A 20,343-nucleotide genomic window follows, 5' to 3' on the forward strand; every position below is an offset into this window, starting at 1 on the left:
GATCTGCTTGGGTGTTATATAAATATTGATACCTCATTATGGAACGCCTCAAATCCCAAAATGTGAATGGATACGCTTCGTAATCACTCTTAAAATCGATGTCAATAACAACTTACTTTGTTAGAAATATAATAACTTTGTTAAAAACCAAATGTTGTATACACTCCTCTTTAAAATCGTAGAAGTACCGAATCTTTTCTTAAACTCAAACAGTTCCCCATTGGCATATTATTATTTTCTCACAGATTCAGAAGCATTTCCACCATCCCGAGGGCCACTGTTACCTGACCAATCTTAGCGTGTACATGCTGGAAATGTACCCAAAACGGAAACACTCCAAACACTATGACCTCTTCACGCGGCTCGATACGGGTGAGTTGTCCAATTTTGAAGTGAATTGGTAACTGGAGGCGAAGATTGGGGTCAACTTTGACAAATGCAATCAATAGTTGAAAAGCACAAATCTGGCATTGGTCAGCTGTGAATAAGTAGCCAGGCCTTGGTAATGTTTTGATTGGTCTTGGAGATGTATTGGTGATTATAGGAAACACTTTTCAATTTTCCAACCGGTAACTAGAGGCGTAGATCAGGGTCAACTTTTCAAAATGCAATCAATGGATGAGAATGTTGAACACAGAAATTATTGCATTAGTCAGCTGTGAATAAAGTAGCTAGGTTTTTTCCAAGTTCTTTGTTGAGTCTTGGGTTTTCAAGTGAACCGGTAACTGTAGAGGCGAAGATTGGGTCAGCTTTTGAAAATGCAATCAATGGATGAGAATGTTGAACACAGAAATTATGACATTGGCCAGCTGTGAAAAAGTAGCTAGTTCTCGGCAATGCTTTGTTTAGTCATGGAGACATATTGGTGATTATAGGAAACACAAGTTTCCAACCGGTAACTAAACGCGATATTTGGTTCAGCTTTTGAAAATGCAACCAATGGTTCAGAATCTTGAATACAGGAATATGGCATTTGTCAGCAGTTAACAAGTAACTGTACAGACCTCAGGAATTTCTGTGTTTAGTCTTGGAGAAGAATTCGCGATTATAGGAAAAACCCTTGATCGATTTAATTAAAAAATAACTGACAGTTACAAACCCAAACAAGTTCTCTAGAATTTGTTTCCGACTGGAATACTGCGTATACACGCATGGATTTGCCAATTGCTGTTAAGCCCTGTTCGTTGTTTTCATCAATATTGGAATGAGTTGAATAAAATATGTTGGATGTTGTTTTAGAAAGGGGGGTTCCAAGGACAAACTTGTTTGTTGTCCAAAACAAGCATGGCGTCATTGGATAGTTCCGGTATTAAACGTTCCGAAGAGGAATTTGTGTGCAGGCGAAAAGGTCAAATATGTAATGCCTGTTCCATGGAATGTCATAGAAGTTCAGGAATTGACTCAAATTTGTATTCTGATTTATATTTGCAATGAGAAGGCAGTGAATGTTGTTGGTTGTCAATATAATTTATTCAAGAAATATACTAACCAAATGAATACAGTGATTCGTAGAAATATATCCAACCTACAAGTCAGAGAGAAGTAATTGCTCGCCTTGATAATTAATACAAATTAAAATAAATATGTAAAATAAGGTATTTATTTATTTAGCTCATCTTTATATTTTTGTATACATCGAGAGCTAAATGCCTACGGGCAGCAGTGATTTAATTCAATATTTTAGTTCATGTCAACAAGTAGTGTCTCATGTTTTGTATGTTCCTTATTTTGTATGTTTTATTGTGTTCGATGACAAATTAATAATTAATAATATTTGTTGTTTATTTATTTATGTTTAATTTATGTATTTGTTTCTTTTAGTGTGTGACGCGTATGAAGAGGAGAGTTACCCAGGTGAGCTGGTTTGCTTTCTCTTCAGAAAAAAAACCCAGCCAAAAACAGAATCAAACGCAGTACTTTCAGTTTTAGCATTCAAGAAGACTAACAAACTACAACTTCCACAAAGTTGAATAATAAACTCGACTTACCATTAATGCGAGTAAAAAAGAAATTAAGGGAAAAAACATAATCTAAAACCAAACCTTGAATACTCAAAACTTCCGGAAATCAGAAAAAAAAGATAGCATACAAGTACATGACATAAAATTCGATGTACCAAAAACATTCAAACAAAATATTTCAACCTAATTTGGCCAACCTATCCTACATTGTTTGGCCTTTTATACGCCAATTAAATATTATATTATTTAAGGCCGAATGCAGACAAAATTAATGAAGAACTCTACTTTAAATGTTAAACCTGATTTTGTCGAAGAGCGCAAATTGTGAAGGTGGCTGACATTTTCTTTGCTCTATAAGGTAACCTTTTTAAACGCAATCGTGTACGGTCGGAAACCTTTAAAACAACAATCTCCTGGAACTTTAGGTAAATGAAGATCCCTTTATGTAAATAACAGTTTACCCTGCGTGTCCATGACATTTGCCATTAATCACAGTCGGGTTTTTCCAATGAATACTCAACTGCGTTAAAATAAATAAACCCACTAAAATGACACCTAGTAATTGCATAAAACGTACTGCTTGTCTCGAGAAATTATTAGGCGTTCCTATTACCTGTAATTACCAGTGTAATAGGCCCAATTTAGCACACAAATATGCTTAGCATGAAATATTTCCCTTGATAAAAAGCAGGATTACCAACCAAATTTTCACGTGATTTTCAGGATTTGCAAACAACAGCTGAACACCAGTAATTAGCAATATGCAACATCTGGAGGTTTGGTTGGTAATCCTAATTTTATCGAGGAAGAAATTTCATGCTAAGCAAGTTTGTGTGCTTAGCAGCTCTATGAAACTGGGCTGAGATCTATCAAAACAAGGCAATGCATTACAAAACAAAGTGCGTTAGTGTGGGTATGTATACTCAAACTGGGATCCTATAACAAAAGCGGACAATAGAGTCAGGTATTAAAATGGCTTGTGGGATTGAGATCCAAGAAAGTAGAGTACAAACAAAAGGGGGACAATTTGAGGTCCGATTGCAGGTGTTTGCAAGCGTGTCTACCCGTTGAAACAAATCGGGACGTCTCCAAAAAGTCCAAACAATGGAAAACAAATACACTCCTTTATTTACTGATGAAACAGGAGTAAAACGATGTCACGAAAATAATTTTATCATGTACACTGTATTTTTTATGCGACTCTCCTGATGTGTTTTTCTCAAAAACTTGACGAATAATGAGCTGAAACTTATGAGCTGTAAATTATATTACATACATCTTCATTCACAGTGAGTAGGCACTCGTGTCGTGGCCAACAACTTGATCTACAAAAGGTATCAAACCCCTTTTTTAAAGTGTGCGTGTTTGTGGGAAAACTGCCCAATAATACGTTCGGCATCAAATCCCAAGTCTCAAATCCTTCGTGTCATTTTCCACCCTTAGCATCTTGCCCGATGCCGCTTGGCATGGTATCCGGTGCCATCAGCAACGACCGAGTGACAGCCTCCTCCTGGTTAGACGACGACCACACACCGGGACACGCCCGTGTGGGTAATTACTCCTCATGGCGCCCAGAACCCAGTGACACATCCCCCTGGCTCGAGATAGGGTTCAATGAGAGGATGCTTATCACGGGGCTGCTGATCCAGGGTGGGGGTCAGGAAGAACACAACTGGGTCAAGACTTTGAATCTACGATTTGGAAACGACTACTCGTGGTTCTGGACCTACAACGAGTATAGGAAACTGGAGATCAGGCCAGCTGTGAGTAATTGCCAATGACTTGTCCAAAACCGTCCCACTGTCTGACCATTCAACGAATCAAAAGTTATCACCATGGTGTTCAAACAACATCAATGTTATGTTTTTGCAAAATGTTGTGTCATTTTATTGTAGAGACGGCGTAGACAGTACGAAAATATCAACAATTATTTTGTACTTTTGCGAATGCTCGTCCTTTTTTAATTAGAGGACCCGCTTCCTTCCCGTGTCTCTAAACAATTAACACGGTGTACAGTTGGATTCGTTTGTTGGTTTCTACATAATGTGACATCACGCATGGTGTCAAATTTACACCAGTTTTCGTCGTGTACACGGCGAAATCAGTCTGGTTATCAGTTGCTCTCTTTAATATTACAGGAAATCAAAGCAAATGGTGAACCGAGCTGTATAAAGCCGATTTACCTCGACCCACCCATCAGAGCTCGATATCTGGAGATCAGCCCGAAGGAGTATTACGGAGCGATTTCACTGCGTGTAGAAGTACTCGGATGTCGAGATAATGGTAAGTTCAGTTGTAATGTATTTCATACAATAGGTTGGGGTGGTTCTAAAAAGAACCGTTGGTTTCAACTCGACGTTTCGATTAGATGCTCTGACTGTCTTCTGCAATAGGCTGGTTCGTGTTATCAAATGTTGATAGATATGTTGTTTTTTGCAAAAACACACAAATCCACGTTTTTTTCTTGGGCAGCTGCCCAAGAATATGGTTCTACGAATGTAGACAACAGTTATACATTATAGAAATCCCCAATCACTGTGCCCCGCTCTCTCCTTTCTCCTTTCACTCCAGACATATCTTCGCTCTTCTACTGGTAAATCTCTTTCAGTTCACAAAACCCACAAACTTGCAGGTGACAGGGCATTTTCTATTGCTGCTCCCCGATTATGGAATTGTTTACCTACCCTAACCAGAAGCCCAAACAGTGTCACAGTCTTCAAACGTGCTCTCAAAACCCACCTTTTCCCATCTGTGTAGCTATTCGTCTTTATCTTTGTTCTGTCTTTTCCCCCTTCTTTCTCAGCGCCTTGTTGGCAATTTGGCGCTTTGTGAATACTGTTATTACTAATATTATAGTCGCGATGTGCCCAATTTGCTCATTTTACGGTGTGTGTACCAAACGGAGATAAAATTTTTTAATATTGTTCAATATGTGTGTCCAAACAAAGTTCGCAAGAATAATTTATCCGTGGTATATCTACCGGTGATATACTCCTTGGTTAAATTTACTATGTGGGAACCAAAAAGAGAATGATTAGATTTGTTAGTTTTACGGTATGAAAACATTGTTCAATTTGTGGGTCCACGGTACTTCCCGAGAATATATACTTGTGATATGATCCTTTGTTACTTTTACAACATAGGAACAAAACAGAGAAAGGCCTATCCAGTAATCAACGATTCAACAACTTTACCCGCACAATATCTTTCTTGATATTTACTGTGGTTCCAGAGTGACTATCAAACGCTTTAGTGCAGACAGCCAGAAACAGTGTACTAAAACTTTAAGCCTCATCTCAGGTATACTCCACTGAGATATTCAAGTGACTGTTCATCGCTTTGCTTTAAACCCTGGTTACAGATTGCGACCTTGCGGCTGGTCTAGCACGAGGAGATATCCATAGTAGCGAGATAACAGCCTCATCCAGCGTGGGGGACGACAAGGGAAAACACGGCCCATCCAGAGCCAGACTCAACCCCTTTGGAGCCCCAAAATCAGGTAAATATATCACCTTAAAGGGAGACGTTGCCTTTGATTGGGTGAGTTGGTCTAGCGAAAGCGTTTGAAACCGTTTATTATAAAATGCACATCGTAGAAAGATGTTTAAAAAGTAGAATAGAATCATCAACACGAGTCTGCCCCGAAAGTGCACGGTTTTCCCTATACGTCGTGGAACAACACGGCACGCCAATTTGTTATTGTCGAAATGAAAAATAAATGTTCATTGAATTGAATTGAACGTATCCATTTAAAACACGGGTGATTTAAATCCATTATTATTTTAGACAAAATGTATACTGCGGTAGTTCCTATTCACCTTTACTGAGTAAACACAACAATATTTCCTACAATTGCAAATGTTTATGTTTGATCTATCATACGTCTCAAAGGATCTTATAAATTCTAAAGAGGAGCTCCAAATTCAAATTTGGTTTTTATTTTTATATAAGAGTCGAAATGAAAGTGGGAGTATAAAAATCACAAGTGTCTTAAATGCTATTAGCGTTTATCTAAACAATTATGGCAGTGGACACTATTGGTAATTACTCAAAATAATTATTATCAATAAAACCTTTCTTGAATACGAGTAATGGGGAGAGGTTGATAGTACAAAACATTGTGAGAAACAGCTCCCTCTGAAGTGACGTATAGTTTTCGAGAAAGAAGTAATTTTCCACGAATATGATTTCGAAACCTCAGATTAAGAATTTGAGGTTTCGAAATCAACCATCTGAAAGCACACAACTTCGTGTGGCCATGGTGCGGCCAGGGACGTTTTTCTTTCATTAATATCTCGCAACTTCGACGACCGATTGAGCTCAAATTTCCACAGGTTTGTTATTTTATGCATATGTTGAGATACACCAACTGTGAAGACTAGTCTTTGACAATATACCAATAATGTCCGGTGTCTTTAAGTTTAAAGTCTATTCCGACAATGGTAAGGTAAACATCGAACACACCATAACGAATTTATTCAGTTCTTTTCATCAATGCAATTGGTAAATTGATTTCAATAATGCGCCATATTGATTATTCAACGGACGCAGTTCCACCTTGCAACAAATCAAATCATTATCAGTTGACAACAAAACCTCTGCTATCCAAATAATAATAAAAACCGAGGAATTTGCTAAAATGCATTTTCCAAAAGATACGTGAAAGAAGAAACTTATTGATTGAAGAGGTAAGTTTTTAAGTTCTTTCTGAACTGAGAAATAATAATTCAAAACAATTCCACCTTGTCAAAAGTTGAAACCACTCTGCCACTTCCTGACACCCTCCTCCCCAAGGATCTTGACTATACACACGCGATACTTAATATTATTAAATGAATACATATTTGATGGATTTCCTTCTCCCTTAGGCTGGATGCCGTCTATGTCAGACGCCGCCCCGTGGTTGCAAGTCTTCCTCCCCTCTGTTTACCAAATAACAGGTGTCATCACACAGGGCTGTGGCAACATTGACGGCTGGACAGCAGACTACACCATCAAGTATTCCCAAAATAGGAGCTTGGACTATCTCACGGATTACGCGGCTATGGGGAACATCAAGGTACGAATGGGATTGATGTATAGAGAGTCCCAATACGCCCATGTATTCATTGCATGTTGGTGCAGCTGGTGCAGAGAGAATGTATGTAGTTAATTATTGGTTTGAAACTTCTGCGGATATTTTTCCTGTGTCATGTTTGCTCATAATTCATGAAACACGGATCAATTTGGAAGCAATGCTTGCTTTTGTTCATTAATGCATTCTTACATCCGTGAACATACTTCAAAGAGAGGAGTGTACATAGTCAAACAAGTTCCGTGGCTGATACTAAAATAACTTCGCATCAAATATTATCGACTATTTCGTGTCATGTCGTGTTAAGGGCACTGGACACTTTTGGTAATTTGACAAAGATCAGCATTCTCACTTGGTGTATCCAAACAGATGCATACAATAACAACAGAAACATTTCACATCCAAATAAAATTAAAAAAAAGTCTTGTCAGGGTAGGAACAGGAACAATACGAAAGCAGTGCCAAAATATCATCACATTGCAGAACAAAACAATCGGAAGTCATCAATCAATCAATCAATCAATCAGAAGTTATTTATATAGCGCCACAATCAACGACAAAATTCAAAGAGGCCCAAAGTTAAATACAATACACTTGTTGAAAAAGATTACATTTGTAATGAGCACAGTCTGAGCATCCTTATAGGGTGTATGTAACTTTTGTAGGACAAAAAACACAATGTATACAGATTTACACCAAACTTACACAGTTTGAAGAAAATGATAGTAGAAAGCTTCCCTGACAATATTACGTGCTGAGGTGCTGTAGTTTTTGGGAAATGAGTAAAACAATGTCATGAACATAATTTTCGTCCCATGAGACGAACATTATTTAAATCATTTACAAAATAGATTTTCATGACATTGTTTTACTCATTTCTCAAAAACTACAGAACCTCAGTAAGTAATATTTGAAGAGAAGCTTTCTACTATCATTATCTTCAAACCCTGTAAGCTTAATGTAAATCTATTGACATTTTGAAAAGGTACCAAAATCCTTTAATTTGGAAGAGTGTTAAATTCTTGTGGTCCATAATCTATAAATCCTTAAACTACATCAAAGAGAAAAAATAAAAAAATACATCATTTGAAAAAAAATTAATCAATTAAATTTATAGTATTATCATGAATTGATACAATATACGAACAGGTGTTTCCTGGGAACAAGGATCGCAATACTGCCGTGAGGAACGACTTACACCCACCCATCCACGCTAAGGTGTTAAGAATCTACCCGAGGAAGTCACCACTGAGGGATGTATGCCTAAGGCTCGAGCTAATCGGCTGCAAATATAGAGGTCGGTTGCTTGGTAACAAATTACAAATCAAATCCATTAAGTCGGTCGCTTTCACATATTCGGACTCTGTGGGGTACATTTCAAAAACTTATGAATAATTCTGTGCTGACATGGATTTTTGTTGTTGAAAGGAATGACTGGTTCATTTAAAGGTGTTGGGGTATAATGCTATGGTTTCCCTGTAGGCTATTACATTTCTGAATTGGATACAAATTATCGATATCAAAGGAAACCAGGTTATATCATTTGATGGAGTAGAGTCGCTTGGACATATTAATTGGACATGATCAGACTATGATTGTGTTAGTTACTGAGATAAAACGCAGGTGTTGGAAATTATCAATGCTCTCCGGTCATGTTCACAATTTTGAAGGTTCAACACTTCGTGTAATATAGTTTTTTATTATCAAATTATTTCGTACATTATCGTCATCTGTTGAAGACGCTTTGCCACATTGAGCATTAAGAGCACAGTTCACCTATTGGTTTATTTCAGCTACGCTGTGAAGAAACCCGGGTCATAATTGACCCCCTTCGAGTCAAAGGGTTTCGTTGCTCTTTTCTGAGTCAGGCTGCGAGAATTTGTCCAAACAAAATAATTTTCTGAACATGATTCTGCACAAGTTTGAGTCCCAGGGTTCCTGACAAGTGTCGGGGTCAGGGTGAAGCGGGAACTTGTCCCATAAAAAAAAGAATTGTTGACTGGGATTATGTGCCAATTTGACCCATATCGGGGTAACTTTGACACATTTCCGGATAACACTGACCCAAAAATGGGTCAGATTATGGGTCAGGTTTTGGGTTTGGGTCGAAATCTGGGTGTATTCTGACCGGAATTTATGTGAACAAGAGTATACAGTGTATGGGATTTGAGGTATTGCATGATGAGGCACCAATGGTTTGCGGAGCATCTACTTGCCATGTAGGGTTTGTTCTTTGGAGAACTGTCTTGATATATATTCTTCTACCACGAGTAGTACCACGAGTAGTTTTTTTCGGATTTGTTTTCCAGATTTAATCTAAGTCATTTGTTAACTCCTGGTTTTTAGCATGTGGACGTCGACTTGGCATGGAGTCCGGCTTTATCAACGCAACGCAGATATCAGAGTCGTCGAAGTATACCGGACAAGATAGCAACGTGGGGCGACTACACCACGTTGACTGCTGGAAACCAAACGGCATAGGGGATAAACATTGGATTCAGGTAAACATCACCTCACATGGGTGGATGGATGGGGCTTGGGAGATGGCTAGATAACAAATTATTATGTATTATATAAACTGATAATGTCATGATTTTTAATTATTATAAGACTTTAACGATAGCACAGACACTGGACACTATTGGTAATTGTCAAAGACCAGTCTTCCCACTTGGTGTATCTCAACATATGCATGAAATAACAAACATGCTTCGGGAGAATGATACCCAGGCCGCCATTCGTAATGGGTGTAATTCTACCCAGGAGTAGGTGGTAAGGGCCCCTTGAAAAATAGTTGATTTGTAGCTTAAAGTGGCCTTCATCAGGCCTTGAGTTGTGTCTAGCGACAATGGCATCAATAACAGCACAAACACGAAAAAACAAAGACATTTACTCGAACAACAACAACATCAATGACATCATCCAACAGCATGCAGCGGCAGCATCATCAACAAGAATGTACCCCCCCCCCCATCGCATCGAATCAAATTGTACTTTTAATATCAGTTTATTTTTTGGGTCAAGTTGAGCCACTTTCTGCCGTTCTGATTCCAGGTGGACCTACTTGAACTTTACACGATAACGGGTCTGATCACACAGGGCGGATACTACGATGCCCTCCTTGGGGATCAAGACATGTATTATTGGCCAGATAGCTACAGGATTCTCTACACCAGCTGGAGTAATCACAGCGATTGGAGGTCTTATTACAACATAGAGGGCGACGTCATGGTAAGATTTTTTATTCACTTTTCAATAATGAAGTCTCCTTATCTTTTTTTTTTTTTTTTTTTTTTTTTTTACCCATATACACCGATGTGTGTTAGCACTGCATACTCGGTACTTACCCGAGTTCTGTGAACAAAATAACAGGCATATTACTCGGGTGTGAAGTCTCCGTTACATGTTTGTTATTTTTTCCTTTCATCAAAGCCTTTTTCCCCACTTGATTGTACCCATTAGCAATGATTGATTGATTGTTTGTATGTTTTAGTACAAATACAGTAAGAACATGCCAAAAAACATACACAACAACAAGGGAAAAGAAAATGAAATCAGATAAACCAAAAAAGAAACACAGGATAGAAATACTGGATTAAATTATCCAAGGATACCCCCCCCCCCGAAAAAAAGGGCCAATAACTTAGACTATTTCATTGGGGTCCTTACAAAAAACCGGCAAGAACCAACACAAACAAGAAATGGAAGTACCAAAAACAGACAAACCTAGACAAGAGCAATAAGATGAACCGTGAAATACAAAAGCAAGAAAACACAAATAAACAAACAAAATAAATCATAACCAATGTGAAAGTGAACAATATGCTTGTAACTAATCTTATTACACTCTAGAATTTCCCGGGTCAGAAATGACCCGGCGACATGCTCCCAGGGGGCTTGACCCCTGACCCATAGCTAGGACATGTTCTGCACTAGCAAAGTAAGGTATCTCTGTTTCACTGATAAAAAAGGCAGACTATTTTGCCCCATCTATAGCCGTTTTGGAGTTAGTGGAATTACAAACATGGCTCCTGCACACTGTAAAAAAAAAAAAAAAAAAAACTCTCATCACCTATTTATACTCTCCATTTGAACCATAAAAAATAGCACCTGAAGAAAGGTTGAAGAACAAAAAGTACATCCATTTATTTTATCAGGTGATTTCTTTCTGGGTCTTTAGGGAAGAGTGAAGTATATTTTCATAACCGGGTTTTTTTTTTGCAAGAGAATCTCAGCTCCCGTGGGATGTTGTTTTCTAAACATCTTACAATATTCACTTGGAGAATATTTACTGAAGGACCAATTAAATAGGTTTGACATTGTAGGGGGAATTCATAAAAAAATAAAAATTCCTGACACGTTTTGTTTTTACTGCTCGTTAATGGTCTACAACGCTCATAGGATTTCCCAGCCTACCCTGATCCGCATACAGAAACGAGACATGATTTCGACAGGCCGTTCATCACACGTAAACTCCGGATTAACCCTAAGTCATGGAGGGGGTACTGCCTCCGATTGGAGATCCTCGGCTGCGTGCTTTCAGGTAAAAATAAATATCGAGCTAAGATTCAAACAAGCCTATTATTATATATTTGGTTTGCGGTTAGCCCGCCAACCACTCAACCAATCAGAGCATTGATTGACTTCTTCTGAACCCATATACATAAGCCCACTCATATCTTACCTCTTCAGTCTCCTGACGATGACTAGAGCAAGCTAGTCGAAACGTTGAGACCAACCCAAGAACTGACTCCGCGGTAGTACAGTTAATTACGATCCTATAAGCTAAAGTTGTAGTCCCAGCCTATTTCTTTACCATCCGCACAGGTAACAGTTAAAAAGCAACAAAGTTCCTTTCAGAACTGAGAAGTCTCCCGAACACCCGAACAATCTACTCTGCGGTAGTAGAATTAGGCAAGACAGTTCTCTAAGAACAAACTCTACCTGGCAAGTAGATACACACATGGTGTTACCACAAACCAAATATATATTGATGCCTCACCATGCAATGCCTCAAATCCTATATAAGCTTATTATTGCCTGTGAATTACCTTCCTCCCAGGTAGCAGTTAAAAAGCAGGACAGTTCTTTTTTCAGAACTGAAAAGTATCCCGAAAAATACGAAAAATCTCCCCGCGGTAGTACTAGTAGAATTTAATAAAGCAAGACAGTTCTCTTAGAACAAACTCTACCTGGCAAGTATAATATACACATTGTGTAACCGCAAACTAAATACATTAAGTTTTTAATTACCTTTCATTCAATTCACATTTATTTCCATACTGTCAAAGACCCGTTACAGAGTGCATAATACAATGTAATAGCGAACAGTGCTGGATAAGGTTTATAGATTCAAAGAAAAAGAACAGTATATGGAGGCCGATTATAATTACTATAACAAGGAAAGGGTGGGGTTCTTTAGGGTGCAGGTGTCCGTGTTTGTTGAACAGAGTTGATTTATGGCGGATAGCCCGTAGCTTGCTATTGCAAGGTCCTCAAATAGGGTAAGAATAGTGCCTAGAGATTCAGGTTAATAGACAAGCTTTGTAGACACCAACAGCTCTAAGGTTACATAGATTGTTCAACAATTCTTTATCCGAGAAGTGCTAGCTGCGGGCAGGCGCGATATTGATTCCTTTTTCTGATTTTTTTAATTTTGATATGAAAACAAAGAGGGCCAAGTTTGCGGCGAGTCATCCCTACGTCACGACGGCTACTGCGTGGGATCCGTCAACACGCAATCCAACGGGTCGTGTGACGTCATCTTTGCCGAGAAGAGCCAACCGATCACGGTCAACTCGCTGGCCACCCAGCGGTGGATGGCGGCAAAGCGGGACGATATCAAAGTGAACGACCGCCACTATCAGTATAAGATTGGCCTGAAGACCAAGCCAGGGGAGGAGGAGTTTTCCTGGGCGGACGGTACGCCGATGACGTACAACAACTTCAGGTGGCCAACGAATATCACTAACAACGCCAGCGAGTGGTGTGTGTACATTGATATGAATGACGATTTGAAATGGCGGGAGTTTGAGTGCAAGAATGACGCTGTACCTCGGGCAACAATATGCGAGCTAGGTAAACACTTCTCTCTTTTAGTGTCGGTCCGTTTTGGACAATTGTTTTCTTTTTGAGGAGATGAATAGAGCTGCCCCAATGACTTTGTTCACATGCACAGGGTTATGTTTAATATATTTGTATACACCGTAATAAAAGCATCCGGGATGAAGCTTGAAGAATAATGTGGTTTTAAAATACAACGATGAGTAAAATATTCAATGCTTTCCCGATATCCACAGACAAACTACACTAGGAATGGGTTCGAACCCACGACTCAACATAGAAACTCACTCAACATCCAGAGATTTGTGTGGAAATATTGCTTGAAATAATATAGGCAATGTGTTCTGTTTGTTTCTGTATTTATATGCTTGCGTGCTTTGTTCCCGTGGGTTTTGCTGATGTCATTGAAACAAATTACGTCTTTATCTCGGTTAAATGGTTCAAATTAGTCCCCAATATAGTGTACAATCTCAAATTGCCATTTTTCTGCTCGATCAATTATCATATAAATGCAAAATAGTGATATTGAAACCTGTATGAGTCACAGAACCCCGAAGGTGCACTCTAGCGCACTCTATCACAAAAAAATACTTAAAAAAACTGCCAGCAAGACATAATAATGGTTGTTTTTACCCATATATACCGCTGTTTGTTAGCATATACTGAGTACTTTACCGAGTTCTGTTGGGAAAAAAAATCACAGGCATATTACTCGGTGTGATTCTTTAACATAAAAACGTATGTTGTTGTGTTACACGCTTGATTAAAAAAAAAAAAAAAAAAAAAAAAAAACGAGTTTCCCGCGTTCGGTTTTTGTAAGGCCCATCAAAATAGACTTGAGCCGACTTCAGATTTCTTTATTTTGATATCTTGACTGCCTTACAGACATCAATGAGTGTAGAGCAAACAGCCAGGAATGCTCCCATACATGCTACAACTTCCCCGGTGGGTTTCAGTGTCTGTGCCCAAGAGGTTTCCGTCTAGACAACATGAATGACGTCACATGTACAAGTATGTATTCTTTATTATTATTGATTCACAAGTGAGTCAAGAGATATGCAAAGATTATGAAATGTGGGGAAAAAAATTTTTTACGAAAAAAACGTAACAATATTCACATGACGGACTGCAAAAACCAACACAAACTCAAACAAAATATATTGGCATAAATCACTGAGGATGTAAACAGTTAAAGTGGCTAAACTAACAATAATTGGTGTTTTTCGTATAAGTAATTGCATATCATTATCATTTTAATATCATTACGAAGCGGTAAATAACACATTTCTCCCATAACACTGGATACGGTGAAACTAACAACGCTTATAGGAAATTCTTTAGTTCGCAATTATAAAACTTGTGAAATCCCATCACTTTTAGGTTCGCTAGTGTTAGTAGTGGTAGTACATTGTAAGTTTTCTGTATTTTCTGTACAATTGTATGTGAGTTTATGGTTGTTGCAGTTTTTGAATTGAATTATTCCAGTTGGCAATTGATTATACAATTATCTGTGTTTAATGCACACGGACTAAAGAAACTACACTGCAAAAGCAAGTGTTTAGGTTATGTAACATATTTCGAACGCGTCAAAGGGTTTAGGTTGTTTTTACAGTGTATATTATAAATTAAAATTCATAATAATCATCAGTTGATTTTACTTTATACTACAGCACTTTGTGACGACGTACCACCGCCTAGAGAGCCGGCTAATTCTTCTTCTCTTGACTGTACGGACCCAACAGCACCGGGGTGCTTTGTCCCTCAGTTTGATTTTGGGTGGGACTTTCTGAACCCATGGCAGAGCCTGGCGGGCCATGACGAGGGTGATACCGGCCCTACTAAACTACCAGCTGGGTCACTCGTCGACGAGAGTGTATGCACAAGTAAGTTGTGTTGTTGTTTATGTTGTTTGTGTTGTTATTGTTGTCGTCAATGTCACTGTTTTTATGAATACTTTCCTTTACCGATATACACCGATGTGTGTTTAGCACTGTATACTCTGTGCACAACAGGCATATTACTGGGCTGGGAGGCACTCGGACAGAATTTTATGGATGGCGAGTTGAATAATGAATGAAATACAAGGCAGAGACGGGACTGGGAAAATGTCCCCGCCTTTTATCCAGCATTTCATTCATATTTAACGTTCATGTATAAACCAAACAGACTAAGAACTATACAATATCGAATAAAATTTTGAGCAGGGCCAAGAAGTTGCCAATGCTATAAAAAGGCACGCAGAACGATGTCAAATTATTCACTTTTACAGTACACCACCGTATGCTTGGGAGCATGTATTTTCTGATGTGTAATAAATAGGCCTACCTCACTGGTATCACAAAAATCCACATTTCAGACGCTGGCGACGTAAGATGTGAGGAGATGTGGGCAAGGGGTGTGCAGCTTGAATACGTGTACGAGCAGCATGGCTACATCCACTCGTTGAGTTTCCCGCCTTGGTATAATCAGGGCTCAAAGTGTGAAATCAATATCCAGTTACAGCCAGGGAGACTCGTCAGGTAAGTAAGGACAAAAATTGAGTTGTTGCAGACATTGTTAAACTATGAGGTGGACGGGAAGAGTGGGGGAAAAAGTTACAAATGAAACCAGACTTCAAATTCCACCCTACCAATGGCTGCCAACGAGGCAAACGACTTTTTAATAAGCAAAAGTTGGTCCGGACGATATTTTAAAAGGGACATTGTCTTCAAACATCTCAAATGTTTGTTTTTTGGAATTACTCGTTATCTTTTTAAGAGTCATGCATACAAAAAACATTACAGTGGGCCTATGATGTAGTTAGTAAAAGGGGCCTATTTCTTATAAACTGGTCCACTCTGCACTGTGCTATGAAAACGGTTATTGATAACCAACGATGCCTCCATGCCAAGTAGGGAGGCCGGTTCCAAATAGTTGACTATAGCGTTATCCAACTATCGTAGACTAGACAGAGTTCGGGCAAACTTTTAGTCGAATGTAGTCAACAATAATCCTTGGGCGAACTTGGCCCCAAAGTCCAATCAAGCTACTTCTCACTAATCCAACTCTTCGTTGTTTATATTTGTCAATGATATTCCTGTGAATTGTATCCATGAAAGATAATATGGATGGAAAAAAAGAAAGAGGTAATGCACAAAGGGATTTCAAGGATTTATATATTTGCGCTGTATCTGTTTGCAGGTTAGAGATTCACGAGATGGTGCTCCGTAGACAGCCGCGCACCTCGCGTTGCATTGACGTCCTCAACGTCACAGACCACCTGACACCTTACAACTCCATGTCACGTGGTTCGTTCTGCGGGGAGCTGCAAAGCTTGGTGATCATCTCTCGCTCCAACAACGTGACGTTGAGACTGGACATCGGCGCCATCGGGCAAGACATGCCCAAGAAACTCGGCTTTATGGCGTCTTACAAGTCAACGGGTACGTTACCACTTCACTCTCAAGTACATAGTTTTTTTCTTGTTTTTTCTTCCTTTTGTTACGAGCAAAGTATCTGACTTGAGCAAAATGGATCAAGGACGGCCCCCTTAGTGGTTTGTGTGCAGCTGGAGGGTCGCTGCCAGCATTTGTAAAACGTGAACACAATCGTACATAAAATATGGCCAATGTTGCCAACTTTGTACTTGTTTGTCTGAACCGCAGACTGCACTCTCTTGAATGGGTCATACAATATGCATGCTATATTTTCCTCATGTTTAAAATGTTTAAAACAACAGCGTCACAAGAAAAGCGAATTAAGGCAAAACCGGTTGAGAAAGACTTTTTTTTCGGAAGGAAACACAAAATGGAAAAGCCTAATTCACCAGGTAGCGAACTAATAAAAACATTTCAAATATTTGTTGTTGTTTGTTTTTGATTGTGTTTTACTGTTTAGATGATTTTCACAACGAGGGAAGGCAGCAAACACACACACAAACACCAATATGCCAACTGCAAATCTCTGTCATACAATCATTTTAGTCACACACACTTGTAATTGCCTCTCCTGCATGTCTTCTAAACCCTCACTTAAAATTCATTCAATATTCGGCTCAACCACCCACAGATCACTTCTAAAAATATACCAAACATTTTTTTGGTTGATCAATTGCTGTTCCAGCTCTACTCATCTCAGTTGTTGGCTTCAAGATCTTAGTGACTTAATGTCAACCTCAAATCATAGAACACAAACCTACATTTCCAAAAACTAATAGTTGATTAATATATATAGAAGAGTTTGCGGTAACACCATGTAATGACTATCTCTAAATGAGTTGGGGTGGTTCTGAAAAGAACCGTTGGTTTAACTCGACGTTTCGATCAGTATACTCTGATCGTCTTCTGGGGAATGCTGGACTCTGATTTAGTTGATTAAATGATGTTTTAGCCCTGCACACCTCAGTTGTTTAGATCAAATATATTCTTGACTTCTGCCAACCTCGGACTGCTATTGATAGCTATGTTGTTTGTTCTTCGCAGATTGCACAGCACCAAACGACGAGTGCGACCCAGGGTGTGGGAAGAAAGACGTAATGACGTCATCAAGGGGAAACTTCTCTACCAATGACTTCCCGTCCCGATTGCCCCCGTTCTCCATCTGCGTCTGGAACATTAGTCTGCCCACCGGGTCGTACATCGCCCTCAATTTCTCGCAGTTTATCGTCTCCCGAACTGAGGACAAGACGGGGTGTGCTGACTACTTACAGGTGGGTCATTTTGTACTGTAAAGGTGACAGGACTCCAGTCGTGCATTTCACAAAACTATTCCTAACTTAGGATTAATCTTTGGACTTAGGACGAGTTATCCAAATACGTAGGATGCATTGAACCCATCCTAAATTAGGACGAGTTACTCGTCCTAACTCGAGATAGGATTATACATGGCGTTTGGTGAAATCGGCTGCTGTAATAGCATTCACTGAAAGTGGTTTATTTATAGCCCATGGCATCATCGTACAATAAAGGCTACGGTGGCCTATAAATGCCACTCCATAATGTTATTATAATGTTATTTATCCTTTAAAGATGGTGTGATGAAATTGAGGATGTCATATAGAAACAGGAAGGACAACAAACATGATAGATTTACGACTTTAAATAGTCTCAGGAATTCCGAAATCTACACCGCGGAATTGGAATATTAATAGCAAGACAAGTTTTCAATGAACAAATCTACTCAGCAGACAAGATTTACACAATGGTTTTACTGCAAACTGTGCATGGTATACCACCGTAACAATGCAATGCGTCAACCCAAACATCAACCCCACATCTGGAATTACAACCTGTACAGAATATCATCTTGTCAAAAGGTGGTCAAAACGTGAGACACTGCCACTTTCTACTTTAAAACAAAGTGTAACGAGAAGTTCTTTGGGATACAAATTCTGGGAAAAGGCGAACGTGAGGTTGTTGAGATATGAATGTTGGTGTTAACGTTTGTTTTGTTTCGAGAAAGGGTCGAAACTTCAGGCCGTTAACATTATTTTGCATTTATACCATCGGTCCTTTTATTTGGTAAGTTGTTTGCGACAGCTAATTCTATTTTCTCGTTTGTTTTGTCGGCAGATATTTGTAGGAGGCGGGACCGGTAGTGGTTGGTATGATAAATCCGATGGAGGGCATGCTATTTGTGGCTCCACGCCCTCACTCATCGTATCTAACTCCTCATCAATTCAAGTGGTATTCCGTACGGGACTGGATTCCAAATCGCTTGGTTTCCAAGCTCAATACGAAAGTAGAGGTAAGATGTCATTATTTTTGATTTGTGTTTTAAAGGCAGTGGACACTATTGGTAATTGTCACCGACTAGCCTTCACAGTTGGTGTATCTCAACACATGTATAAAATAACAAACCTGTGAAAATTTGAGCTCAATCGGTCGTCGAAGTTGCGAGATAATAATGAAAGGAAAAAACACCCTTGTCACACGAAGTTGTGTGCGTTTAGATGATTGATTTCGAGACCTCAAGTTCTAAATCTGAGGTCTCGAAATCAAATTCGTGGAAAATTACTTCTTTCTCGAAAACTACGTCACTTCAGAGGGAGCCGTTTCTCACAATGTTTTATACCATCAACCTCTCCCCATTACTCGTAACCAAGTAAGGTTTTATGATAATAATTATTTTGAGTAACTACCAATAGTGTCCACTGCCTGTAATACATTGATTGATTGCTCTATGATTGAAATGGTTTATTTGAAAAACAAACATTCGATAAAATGTAGCTCGAAATCAATACATTACGAGATTACAAGAAATCAATAAAGAGTAGATAGAATAAGCCACTGTATTTAAAGAGATCTTCAACTCAGGGCTGTCAGGTTGACGTAGTGGTATCTTTCTTCGCCCTCCACCTCTAGGTTTTTCAGTTTTCAGTATCTTTTAATTGCGTGGGGTTTTCATCGGAATACTCTTCTCTGGGGTTTTCGTTCCAACATCAAAAGCTAAAACTTCCAAACAAAAATTCGTTTTGTTTTCTCCATTGGGTTCTTGGTACTAAGGGATAATTGCAAGTTTCTGAGAATGCTTAGACTTGATTCAAGTCCCGTTCTCGTGCGAGAGAGGTCCCTAAGCCTGCCCGCAGTCAGAATGTAGCTATCGTGGTCGTCCCGAGAATGGAACAGGTTTGCGAATGCAGAGAGCATCACAAAACAATAGTTTTCTGGCGATGGCACGGCGGGATTGGGACTTGAGTCACGTCTAGAGAATCCTTGACTTTACAACCAGATTATTAACAAATGTAATAAATGTTATTTTGAAATCATCAAGTGGTTCCTGTATTCTGTTCTCTTCACCACAGACATCCCAGGCTGCGGTATAGGGTACTACACCGGCGAAGGTATCCAACTGTGCGACATGTCAGAGGCCGCCATAGCATCCGTCAACTACCCCGAGCCCTACCTCGCTGGTACGTCCTCAGTGTGGCACATCATCACGCGCACTGGTACCTACATCGAACTAGAGTTCGTTGCTTTCGACGTACCGGATCCGTACGGTATTTCCAATGTACAGATCAGCGACGGACCACCAGGCGCTAGGGTAGAGAGGCTCCTGGCGAAACTGACCAATGAGAACCCGCCACGTGGACCAATCAGATCCAGTTTTAACGAGATGACGTTGCGGTTCCGTGGAGACGGGTCTGTGGCTGGGAACGGGTTTTATGCCGAGTATAGGGCCACGACGTTTATACCAGAGGTTGATTTGGATATCCATGGTGGCATTGGTAAGTGATGTAACAAAAGAAGTGTCGTTTTTCTAGAATAG

At 39.4% G+C, this 20,343-nt stretch overlaps 1 protein-coding gene across 1 annotated transcript in view; it reads left to right on the plus strand.

The window, feature by feature from the left end:
• The window catches only part of LOC117296560, a 101,090-nt gene that overhangs the window by 54,216 nt on the left and 26,531 nt on the right, over window positions 1–20,343 (plus strand). Inside the window, exons 7-24 of the mRNA XM_033779548.1 lie at window positions 246–372; window positions 1,822–1,854; window positions 3,405–3,724; window positions 4,100–4,244; window positions 5,323–5,460; window positions 6,830–7,020; window positions 8,185–8,332; window positions 9,382–9,536; window positions 10,090–10,266; window positions 11,437–11,578; window positions 12,709–13,113; window positions 13,984–14,109; window positions 14,769–14,981; window positions 15,455–15,617; window positions 16,279–16,520; window positions 17,559–17,785; window positions 18,648–18,822; window positions 19,880–20,302. Coding sequence (XP_033635439.1) covers window positions 246–372; window positions 1,822–1,854; window positions 3,405–3,724; window positions 4,100–4,244; window positions 5,323–5,460; window positions 6,830–7,020; window positions 8,185–8,332; window positions 9,382–9,536; window positions 10,090–10,266; window positions 11,437–11,578; window positions 12,709–13,113; window positions 13,984–14,109; window positions 14,769–14,981; window positions 15,455–15,617; window positions 16,279–16,520; window positions 17,559–17,785; window positions 18,648–18,822; window positions 19,880–20,302 — 3,550 coding nt within the window. The remainder of the gene's footprint in view (window positions 1–245; window positions 373–1,821; window positions 1,855–3,404; window positions 3,725–4,099; window positions 4,245–5,322; window positions 5,461–6,829; window positions 7,021–8,184; window positions 8,333–9,381; window positions 9,537–10,089; window positions 10,267–11,436; window positions 11,579–12,708; window positions 13,114–13,983; window positions 14,110–14,768; window positions 14,982–15,454; window positions 15,618–16,278; window positions 16,521–17,558; window positions 17,786–18,647; window positions 18,823–19,879; window positions 20,303–20,343) is intronic.

Source organism: Asterias rubens, chromosome 11 (assembly GCF_902459465.1).
Source record: "Asterias rubens chromosome 11, eAstRub1.3, whole genome shotgun sequence".
NCBI lineage: Eukaryota > Metazoa > Echinodermata > Asteroidea > Forcipulatida > Asteriidae > Asterias > Asterias rubens.